At 38.3% G+C, this 11,609-nt stretch overlaps 2 protein-coding genes across 3 annotated transcripts in view; one reads left to right on the plus strand and one right to left on the minus strand.

The window, feature by feature from the left end:
- stxbp1a (syntaxin binding protein 1a) overlaps nt 1-5,326 on the plus strand; it is a 34,471-nt gene extending 29,145 nt beyond the window's left edge. For both annotated transcript variants that reach the window (XM_077496589.1, XM_077496590.1), the window contains one exon: nt 3,693-5,326. Coding sequence is in view for 1 of the 2 variants with exons in the window: in XM_077496590.1 (XP_077352716.1) it covers nt 3,693-3,775 (83 nt within the window). In the remaining variant the exon portion in view is untranslated. The remainder of the gene's footprint in view (nt 1-3,692) is intronic.
- Nucleotides 5,327-7,310: 1,984 nt separating this feature from the next.
- On the minus strand, nt 7,311-11,493 carry LOC144002312 (uncharacterized). Its single transcript, XM_077497440.1, has 5 exons — nt 10,643-11,493; nt 9,110-9,223; nt 8,899-9,009; nt 8,521-8,658; nt 7,311-8,372 (listed from the first exon to the last, which is right to left on the minus strand). Exons 1-5 carry the CDS (start codon nt 11,334-11,336, stop codon nt 8,176-8,178), a joined length of 1,254 nt encoding a protein of 417 aa, XP_077353566.1. The 5' UTR covers nt 11,337-11,493; the 3' UTR covers nt 7,311-8,175.
- Between the last annotated feature and the right edge of the window lie 116 nt (nt 11,494-11,609).

Here is an 11,609-nt window from a genome sequence, read left to right on the forward strand (position 1 = left end):
TGGTGATGAGCGGCCATGCCTGAGTAGGTTGTCCAACCCCCATCCCTGCTGCCTCCTATCATCTCCGCTGGGTGGATTAAATCGCCCCTCGATGGTATAAAGACTCACCGTTTACCGCTCACTTCAGATTTAATCTACCCCAAGATCCATCTTTATTATCACTTTTGACTGTTTCGTTTTCTAATGAACCCTTGGCCACGACAATCACCTTGATTTCTTTCAGGACATGGTTGAAGTTCATTGAAGGAGATTCTCCTCCTTACTCCCTTGATGTTGTGTTGTACCTTCATCACATGCTCACATGGCCGACGGCTCGTCAGCAGAGGGTGCGGTTACGTATGACCAATTTGGTGATAATAAGGAAACGCGACTTGCATTTTTCTTTTTTCAAGGATTTCCTGTGTGACGCATCTCTGCTGACGTAGCGTGGCTATGTAGCATTGCTCCACCTGATATGCTTTAGCAATCTAACAACTAGGACACTTGATGACATTGATACCAGGTGCTGCATAGACTGAAACATTAAAAATCATATTTACCACTCGCAAATCAGAAATTTGTCATGACCAACAGAGAAGCTCTCAGGCTCACAAAAAAAGTAAAGAAAGTAAACTGAGTTTGCCATGGCAACCTATACACGATAAATATACCGCTACGTGAAAAACGTTTTTTTTTTTTTTTTTTTTTTTTTTTTTTTTTTACATTTTTATGCGTTTGGGATGATACAGAATGCAGATAATAATAATAATAATAATAATTATTATTATTATACTAAATACATAAACCTGAGGATTATGCATTTCAAATCAATAGACTTTATTAGACTGATGAATTTGTGTCATATAAGGTTTATTTGTATTTGGTAGCTTGGTATTAAAATTATCTAAAAAAAAAAAAAAAAAAAAAAAAAAAAAAAAAAAAAAGTAAATGGGAATTTGTCATGTAAAGAAATTACATAAATCTTAAATTAGGCTTGAAATATTTTTATGAGTGTGCATGTGGTTATTTTTGGCCTATACAGCACCTCATACATACCAGTTGCCTGTTTAGATGTCCCAAGTGTCTTGTGTGTACCGTGTACACAATGCACCAAAATAATCAATTCTATGTTAAGTTTACAAACTCAGGTCATTTAAATGAAGCTAATCTGTAGTCATCAAAGAGAAATACATTATCCTGTCTTATTGACATTATACAATACAGTTGTAAATATTATATATAATTAGTCCACCAGACAAACATGCATCGTAGGAGCAGGTCATAAACAATACTCATCTCCATGCCAATAACATCTCTACAAGGAAAATATCATCACAGCACATCATTCTCATCCCTAACGTAGCCGCTAAAGCGATATCATTTCCGAACAGATTTTTATTTATGGTTTCTCAGTCGGCAGTATGTCTGCTCCGGCGCATACTGTCTTTTACATTCAACACACAATAATGGCCATCACCTACTTACAGCAAGTATTTGTGTTTGTTTTGCGCTTTAGGTACAAGAAGTCAGTATTGTGGTTAATTACTAATTAGTCCAAAGGCTGTTTGTTTCTTGGGCACAAAAGCAGCATGTTTATGAGTCAAACAATCCCCCTTGTGTGATCAGCCAATCAAAATTGGACTTGATGCTTCTGTGGATTTTGGTCATTTTCTGCAATGTGTACAAATAATTGAAAGATAAAAAGGAGGGAACATGACATGCTGCTCTGCAGTTGAAACAAACAACATAAGGACAAACGTGTGTCGTGAGGAGTAAATCAAATGGTCGAACCTTTTTTTTTGTTTAAAAAACTTTGGAAGGAATGTGTGAACCAAATTTGGCAAGATGTTTGCTTTACTCCACTCCTGCACCGGTCCAAAAAAAAAGAAGTGTGAAATGTGTCTTCAGCTGTCTTGAAAGTTCAAGTTCAAATGTGAATCCATCCAACTGCTTTGCCTGGATGAATAAAGGTTAAATAATATGTTGTACAGTATTAAAAAAACAAAACAGTATTTATTCACCAAACAAGCATAAACAATAAGTTAACCATGGTTTATAGTAAAATATTACCTAGTGTAACTTGGACAACACATTTGGTGTCACCAGTGTATGAAAGTCAACTAGTCATTTAACTTCATGTGGACGTCAGGCATGTAAGGATATCCTAACATCATGATATGATATCACGATATGAAGGTCACAATATGATAATTATCACGATATTATGGGGAGGTTGGCGATTAAAAAAAAAAGGGCACATTATTGTAAAAAAAAAAAAAAAAAAGAGCTCATGCTAAAACAAAAAACACCTAATATTGTGCTTTTGTGTAATACAGCAATGAAAAATATTATTAAATTATTGAAAACATAAATCTAATACTGTATTTATATTGAGGCACTTTCTAATGCAAGCACACGTTCAATTCCTACACATATCGACTCGGTTCACAAGTAAATTACGTTCGCCTTCATGTGACAATTAGTGTGGATTTTAAACATAGAAGGGCCAAAACATGCCTTGTGAAAATTAAACTAAAATAAAATAAAAAAATAAATAAAAAATAAAAACCTAGCCACCAGAGGGTGCTACAACTGCACAAATGGAAATCAACACGACTTTTTTTTTTTAACAGATGTGCTGCTTTTAACTCTTTGACTGCCAAACGTTATCCCCAACGGTGCCAGCCGATTTGGAGCATTTTCACTAATCTTTAAAAGAAAACAGAATATTGTGCGGTATGACGACATAAATATGGTTGGATACCATATGAAAGATTGGATTCTATTCTTTCATGAGAAAAAAAAGTATGTTTTTATCTTATTCCGTTCTTTAGGAATCACCATTTGAAATTAGGTCATTGGAGTGACATAAGCGAAAATACAAAAATATTAAGAGAAAAACAAGCTTTTTGTGAAAAGATACTTTTTTTGCACAACAGTGATTTTGACACTAATATTTTTTGTTTAGTGACAAGGCAGCGCAGCACAAAACGTTGTGCTGCCCATTGAGAGAAAAAAACCAAAACATAATAAATGTAAATTAACATTTTTGGCAGCATTCATTAGGATTTTAGAATACGTCATTAAACGTTTTTGGCGGTCCAAGAGTCAATATCATGACATGACAACGACGATATATTGTGGCAGTTTTGAAATCGCAATATCACGATATTGCCATTATTGTTACATCCCTAGTGGACACGGTTCTAATTTTTAGGGATAAACTCTGAACCTTACTGCAAAAAGCAGGGGAAAAAAAAAAAAAAAAAAAAAAAAAAAAAAGAGTCAAAAATAGCCTATGAATGCAACAAGCCCTACTTTTATCCAAATGAAGCTCCTCAACTTACTTCAACAGAGTTCATTTGCACCAAGGTGCCACAAGATGGCCCCCCCCAAGTAATACATTTATTGATTTGGTCTGAGCGGAAGATGGGAGAGTTGCTTATCGAAGCTTGTTGACAGTTTAATTGTATTTTAACCTAAATTCCACTCTGTATATTCAACTAGTATCTATTTAGCTGATAAAAATGAAGTAGTTGTAAGTTGAATGCATTGATGAACAAAAGGAGTAACAGCAGAAGTTTTAGTTTTTCTCTCCCCGTTCAATAAACAATACCTTACTAGCAAGAGCTGAAAACACATTTTCCCTCTGTGTCTATGCTAATGCATACATCTAATTGCAGGCCTTTTGTGTTGTTTGTGTATGTCCTCAGGATCGACCAACATCTTTACCCCCACCAGCCTGCTGGAACAACTCAAGGCCATGAACAAACCAGATGAGGAAGTGACCAGTTAAAAATCCCTCCATCATCCAATCTCTCTCCTTACTTCCCCCTTTACATCAACCATTCCTTTCTTGTGTATGCATCTTGCTTGAGAATAATAATAATAATAATAAAAAAGACATCTACGATGACAAGAAAATATATGTTTAAACAAAAGAGTAAAACAAGTATTCTCATGTTTTGCAATGGATGCAATGAAAGATTTAAATATCCGTAACAGCCAGGGAACATACCAAATGTTATCAAACCTGCTAGAATATGTCAAAGGTAAATCTATCCTTGTTGGTCACCTGCTTTAGTGTCATTGTAGTGAAAGCAGGTGGAGGAGGGATGCGCCGTTCGAGAGGTTCGAGTTGTAAAACATAGCATATCAATCAACATGCAATATAGAAATATATTTAACCGGAGAGGAGTCGCCCCTGCTGCCCATTTGAGATGTTTGTATCAAGTAGCATGCTTGCACTTGTCTGGACTGTTAACTGTGTTTGTATTCTGTGTGGAATTTGGGAGCTAGCATTTTTTTTTCTCCTGAAGATGATGTTTGGATACTCTACTGAAAAACCTTTCCGCTTTCAAGACGTGCACCGAAGCATCCGCTGCGCAGCTTGCGACTCGGCACGTTAGCTCGGACTATGCAAATTCACCACATGGATGCTTTTGCCGTTAGCTTATCATTGAGCTGCCACCCCCGTATAGCGGAGGAATTTCCAAATTTAATGAGAAATGAGAGTTCAAAGTTGCGTATATGATAATAGTGGTTCTGTTGGTAATTTTGAAGAGAATCATCCCTCCTCTGACTGCCAAAAGTATTTAATTGCCGACCCTGCACCACTGACGTCATGTTTTAATGTAAAAAAAAAAAAAAAAAAAAAAAAAAAGCCGTTTGCTTGCTAAAATCTCTTTCACGAAGGCCTCTTGTGTTTCAGTATTGTATCCCGTCAGTCTTATGATTGCTTCGTGACTATGTTTCATTGGCTCATGCGCTGTCGTAGTTAGTGTCGTAATGCCATTTGTTGCTGTTGAGCTTCTCACTGTTGACTGGTGATGTTTCAGCCTGTGAAGTAGTGCTAACTTTCCTTTATTAACGCCAATGGGACGCCACTGTATTTGCGATGTTTTAGCTGTAGCTGTGAAACGGAAAAAAAGAGAAATATCTATATTTTCTTTGCCTGATTTTCCGCTGGTGTAATGTAAATCCTCTCCAATGGTGAATGGCTTTGCAAGAATTAAAACAACAAAAAAAAGAAAATCATTCATTTCCTCCTGCTCTTTCCTCTTCCCCTAACCAAACATGTTGAATATTGCACTATAACAAGTTATCTGTGTTGCAATCGCTTATTTTTTTTAATTTTTTATTTATTTATTTGCTGTTCTCTAGGATTAACTGTCAAATTGCTTGATTTCTTTCCAAATGATTTATCTAAGAAAAATATCAGCACATTAGTCTGTCCTCAAACTGTTTAACTTATTGGGAATGTATGTTTGCGAGTGTTGAAGCACAAACAATACTTCCATGTGTAACATATATGTACTAAGGCTGTCGAATAAATTGGCTTCCATTACATTGAAGACTCTTCACTTATTGGTCATACTTTCTAAATAAACAATTAGTGCAGTCGTGATAAACATTTAGTAGAGGAGACCGAGGCTAGTTGTATCACGGGTAAGTTGACACATTGCAATTTTCTTCTCCACCAGAGGGCGCAACGAAAAAGTGGAATACTAGTTTTCTTTGTATAAATGGTCAGGTGTTGTGTACTGTCTAAGAAGAGAATAGCACATTGTGAGCTGAAATGAGTGCCAGTTATCTGTTTTGCACAACCCAAAGTAAATTTTTTCACCTTCATATATTTTGAAACAGGCGTCGTACATAGACAAATTCTAGCAGCAAATCATGTGGACTCGTTAGAGGTGAGATTTAGGCATTTCGTCATGCCTCAGTCACTGCTCTACCTTAAGCTAACTTTAAACTAGAGCTAGTATTAGTCAACCTGGTAATTTGGGGCAACTTGTCCGTGTCATTTTGGGGTTTGTTGTCACATATGCAAAGAATGGGCCTCTGGCAACTCTTATTTTACTTATGCCAGAATTGTTCTTCTGATGATGAGTCTAAAGAGTGAGGAATTTTGCTCGCCAGTTTTGGGTTCATTGTTCGAAAATAGATTTTCCGGTGGTTAGAATTACGGTATGCCCACTTGTCAGGACTGGTTTAAGTTTCAGAATGAACCATCCATCCATTAACCAAAATGCTTTATTTGTTGAAATTCAATTTAATCTCAAATTTCCAGTTTAAGGGAAGCAAAACAGACATTTGAGGCAGAGAGCTATGTCCTACATGCCAGCAGTTCCTAAGGATTTTAAGTTATTTCATAATATAGTGTGACAACTTACCCATTGGTGGGGCAACATGTCACATGATCACTCCCTCTATTTCAGGGGTCTCCAAGTTCGGTCCTCGAGAGCCCCTATCCAGCCTGTTTTCCATGTTTCTCTCCACTAAAACACCTGATTCATGATCGGGATCGTTATCAGGCTTCTGCAAAGCTTGCTGATTAGCTGATCATTAGATTCAGCTGTGCTGAAGGACGGAGACATGGAAAACAGGCTGGATAGGGGCTCTCGAGGACCGAACTTGGAGACCCCTGCTCTATTTGATTATAACTTATAACTACACTGACACAAAGTACGAAAATGACATGATTACAAAAAATATACCCAAGACTTTGGTCTTTCCTCTGGTATATGTTTTGTTTATATATGATGTCTTGATTCCAAGAAATATCTAAAAGTATAAAAAGTGATACAACTAGCCCCGGTCTCCCCTACACAGTAAGTAAACCTTACATTTCTAGTGTTTGATGAAATATGCTTATGCAGTGTTCTGTTAGGATTAAAAAAAAAAAAAAGTCTTGTAGGAATACATTTCCTTGGTGTAGCCTGAATAGCACTACATTGAGTGTGACATTGATGAAAGGAAGAAATAAAAAGCTTGCTATATAAATCAAGTATTAAAATCTGCCGCAACAGACTTACAAGCGCTAGCTTCTGTTAACTAACAGATATATTTGACAGACAGACCCTCAATTTGTTAATGTAATTCCAAGTCAGCTTTTGGGAAAACGGTGGGCTTCTAGTCACTCTTTGGTTTAACTCACACATTGACCATATTTTTTTCTGTTAGATGTTCATCTTTCTTAACATCACCGTCACCTCTTATCTGCATTGTTCTTGCTACTCACGCTCCAACCAGCCAAATTACAACAACAATGGTACATTAATGTACCTCAGATGAAGATAAAAATTTGGGTCAACACATTTGCATCATGGCTGTCATAGAAGCGCTTCCACTCACTAACGAGTCTGGAAACAAAATGGTTGTGTGTCATATTAAGCATTACTGTCTTCAGGATTAAGCAAAAGCATTTTTTGTAGGAATATACACCAATTATTCATTAACGAAAGGAAACCTTTTTTTTTTTTTTATGACACTTTTAATCACAAAATCGTGTCATGTAGGTATGGCGACCCCACGTGGACAACAATGTATCAGCACATTCTACATCGTGAATTGCAGTTTTCTGTATTTGTTGCTGTATTGTTGGCCACCACCCGACGAACAAGCACAAAATATTTTCCCTCACACATAGCCACATACAATGTACCTGATATTACCAAACATAACCTCCAAACGTTTAGTCTAACCTATTGTATTTAGTAAAGGAGTGGTAAACACCGACCACCCTTAATATGATTACATGTGGTCTTTTAGTAAATCTTTCATTGTAAATTCCTCATTTTAGACTATAAACTGGACTCTGTTCTGAACTGAGACTTAAGGCAAGAGTTTCACACCATTGTTTTAACAGCCAACCATTTTGTCTGTACACACCTCCAAAATGGTATGCTTGTTTTATCACAGAATTATCAGATATTTTTTTTTTTTGGGTCAGTCATTCATATAAGCATGGATGGTTCTTTTAAGCGCAGAAGAGACTATTTAAGCACTTCATTACAAAAGTAAAGTTGCCGTGAAATGGCAGTGCTCAGTATAGAACCAAAAGTATTAACTTGTTAATCTCCCCAAAGTTTGTCAACAGAAACTGTTTTGAGGAGCAGAAAAAAAACAAAAAAAGCTCCCTTAACTGTCATTTTCAACATAACCTTTATTTGGCATAAAGTTCAGCTTCACATTCAGACGGTGCAAATTTGTGTTTACAATCTCAACACAAAAGCGGCCGAATAAGTCTTTAAATACAAAAGTATTGACAAGTGTGTGCCAGGGGCGCACCATGTGGTCTAAAAAAACAAAAAAAACAAAAATCTACCTAGTAAAAGCCCCGCCCCACAGGTCAATGTAAAACGTGAAATTTTACAAAGACAGCTCCAACGTTCCTAAAGATCCCATCGCAGTTCAACTCGTGGACGGATGGTGTTCATTATTATTTTTATTTGAAGCCTCCATCACCGTCACCATCCGCCCTAAGAGTCCAAGCAGGGACTTTGTGTCCTCCTCCATCCTGTGCATCAGCTCTCGACTAAACTGGAAGAACCGTTCGTCTGACCGCTCCAAAAACTCCAACAGGCCGTCGCTTGGTCGCTTCCTTTTCACTGTGTACAAAAACAATTGAAAGTCACTCCAATATGGGTCCTCCTATCACCGTGCCCAGTAGTAACCACAAAAATAAGAAACCCAACTCGCTCGTTATGTGTCAACAGTGCAGAAATGTATTTCCATATCTAAGCCCCTAAATCTTACCCCTTTTGGTTGCTGTTGAACTTTCCTTGGAGCTGCAGGAAGGTGAAGGGGAGTTCGATGGAGCAGGTGCTAGTGGTGTTGCTGATGGCGGTGGAAGGTCGTAACTGCCATCAACCAACGAGACCTCAGCAGACAAACCTTAAAAGAACATAATGGTGTTGAAAAGTTTCAAATATAATCAAGTGACGTTGGCCTACATAGTTCAGGTGTCTGATTTCCAGAGTCATGACTGAAACAACAACAACCACGACAAACAAACAAATAAAATGGGTGCATTATTTTAATCAACCAACAACCTGATGTAATCCACAAAAACATTTTTAAGTAATTTGATGTTCATGACCTTTGACAATAGGGTGAAAGCTGTATAAATCGTACCTCTTTTGGCACTACTTGTTGCACTTATTTCTGTATTGCAATGAAGGGGTGCGGGTGGAGGTGGCGGTTCGTCAGTGTCTGCAACAATGGCGTGGTCATCGGTGGACAAGCCTAGAAATAACCCAAAAACAAAACAAAAAGGTTGAAACATCAAAGACAAAACCAAAAAGACTGAGTGGAGATAGGTTGTACAAAAATGGCAAAGGCTAACCTGTTTCGACATCCTTTTTTTCACTTTCCGCCAGGACGGAGGGTGAAGTTGGGTCGCATGGAGGTGGTGGTGTACCAACAATAGCTGTAATCATGTTGTCCTCATCGGGCAAGCCTAGAAATAACATCCCAAATGAGGAACGGTGTTACTTTGAACGTGCTCTGTGTTTTCAACAGTATTGTTTATTTTGAGCCTTTTCTGGTCTTTAGTAATCAGCAAAAACAACATGGCTTGGTTCACCAAAAACACTGCTTTCAGGCGAAAATCTTTTAGACTAGTTCTAACATTTATTAAGGTACAATTTCTATTATAAGTTAAAGTGTAATAAATATAATGGGCTGAATACACCAAGCATGTCTGCTTTCTGTGTTAAGCGGCATGTTAACTTTTGACACCATTTCAACCTTTACACCAAACTACTGAATATATCAAATAATTTTACAACCCCAGGTTATCACACATTTTCATTAGCTGAGAAACACCTATAGACCCTTCCAGCTGACGTCACTGCTTAGCTCCCGCTGCGCCTCCCAAAACAAATGAATGTAGATAGCTTGATTTTTGGCGAGCGTTTTCGTTAAAGGGTGGGAAATATGTCAAGTGTCAAAAACAAACAAACAAAAAAACGTCCCGAGTAGGACACTACATTACTGCGACTCAATGAAACCAGTCGTTTGGAGCCGCTAGCTACAAACAAATGGAGTATGTCGGAGGGCAAAGTGGAAGTGGAAGCTTAAAGGTATGTTGTTTTTGGTTGAAACAGTACGTTGATCACTACTTTCATGGTATAATTTGTCATTCATGAAATCGTTTGTGTCCGGATATACTCGTCTTGCTGTATATCGAAGTCTTCACGCTATCTTAGCTTGCTAGCACTGCTAACAAACAGACCACACGTTTACAACACATTCCTCAGCAAAGATTAATTGTGATAAGTTGTTAACGTTTTGTTCAAAATTACTTGAATACTTATGCACCATTAGAGCATCCGTCAGCTGCTCACAATTTCACCAAATTGCTCGCTCATTTATCAACTGTTTGACCCATTTTCTAGGTCACGCTGATTGTTTTCTAATGCACTCGCATTGACGCCCTGCCCTCCACCGCAAGGGGCGCACTTCAACGTGACGTCACACTAGAAGGGTCTATTTTTTCCAGTCAGATGTTGTCGGAGCAGCTAGAAACATACTGAAAGCCAAGTGGAAAGTGACCTTTCCACCAGAAATGCTCATTAAAAATCATTTGTTTGTTTGTTTTATATTTCCTATTTTAAAGCATAGCGTTAGGCACGCACAACTATAGTTCCATTGACTCACATAAAATTACAACAAAACGAAGTAACTACGTACGTACACTCATACTACAGTTCGTAAACGTTTTATACTTTATCAATGACACTATCACATTTAAATTTATTGTATGACAAATGTTAAACTATTTAGCAATGAAACATCTGTTTCATTCTTGAAGAACACTTTTTAAATGTTGGCCAATATAAAAGAAAAAATACAGTACAGTATAGAAGTTACTTACCATTAGGAACCCCTGAAGATGGCTCAATGATGCTCTCCAGTATCGCAGTGGCAGGACTGATGTGCTCATTCAACGACTGTGACTGTGTGTTGCCGAGCACAGATTCCATCATTTCATAAAACGGCATTTGCGCCAGGTTACTGCGATCCAGGTACTTCTTCTTGCCCCTGTAGTCCATTTTCAGTTTCTTCAACTTGTTGTTGATCTGTTCCGCAGTTCGGTTGAAGCCAGCACTCGCCATCTCGAGCCGAATGAAGTCAATCAGCGACTTGGCCCTGCCTCTAAAGGTGTTTCGTGACTCAGGTGACGACCACAGTGCAATGAGACATCCCGTCTCCTCCACGGACCACTCTTGCTTCTGCTTCACTGGAATGCTTCGCCCTCGATTGTTGCGTCTGTGGCCGTATATGGCTTCCATCGGACCGAACCATTTCCAATCGCTTCTGTACAAACTGCCGCGGCAACCGTGGTCCTTTATGGCATTGTAGTCACTCTTCATCTTTTTCAGTTTTTCTCTGCAAGTCTGAGGACTGCGGTCAAACCCGTGCGTGGCCATTTGCTGGGAAAGTTCCAGGTAGACTTTTTCAGTTCGGGCTCCATCCAGCTCCTGCTGTATCCTTTCCTCAGCCACCAATTGCAAGAAAAGATCTACCTCGCTATCTGACCACCGAGTGAACTTCCGTTCAGCCATCATAAGTGTAAAAGAATCATCTGAAAACAGCGCAGGTATAAAAATGGAGGTTTTACACTCGGCTCTGGCGCTTCTTGTCGCACAGTAATGTTGTAGAGTTGATGTTATTGCTACACCAATACACGACTAATACGTCATAGGCGTCTGCTTCCATCTTCTTTGTTTAACCGGTTGGCGCATTACCGCCACCCAATGGTCTGTAATGATTACTGCTTTGGTTTACAATCAGCCATCGTAGCGAGAAAAAAAATCTGAAAACAAATATAGATAGATAGA

This window comes from Festucalex cinctus, chromosome 15 (genome assembly GCF_051991245.1).
Source record: "Festucalex cinctus isolate MCC-2025b chromosome 15, RoL_Fcin_1.0, whole genome shotgun sequence".
NCBI classification, from domain to species: Eukaryota; Metazoa; Chordata; class Actinopteri; order Syngnathiformes; family Syngnathidae; genus Festucalex; species Festucalex cinctus.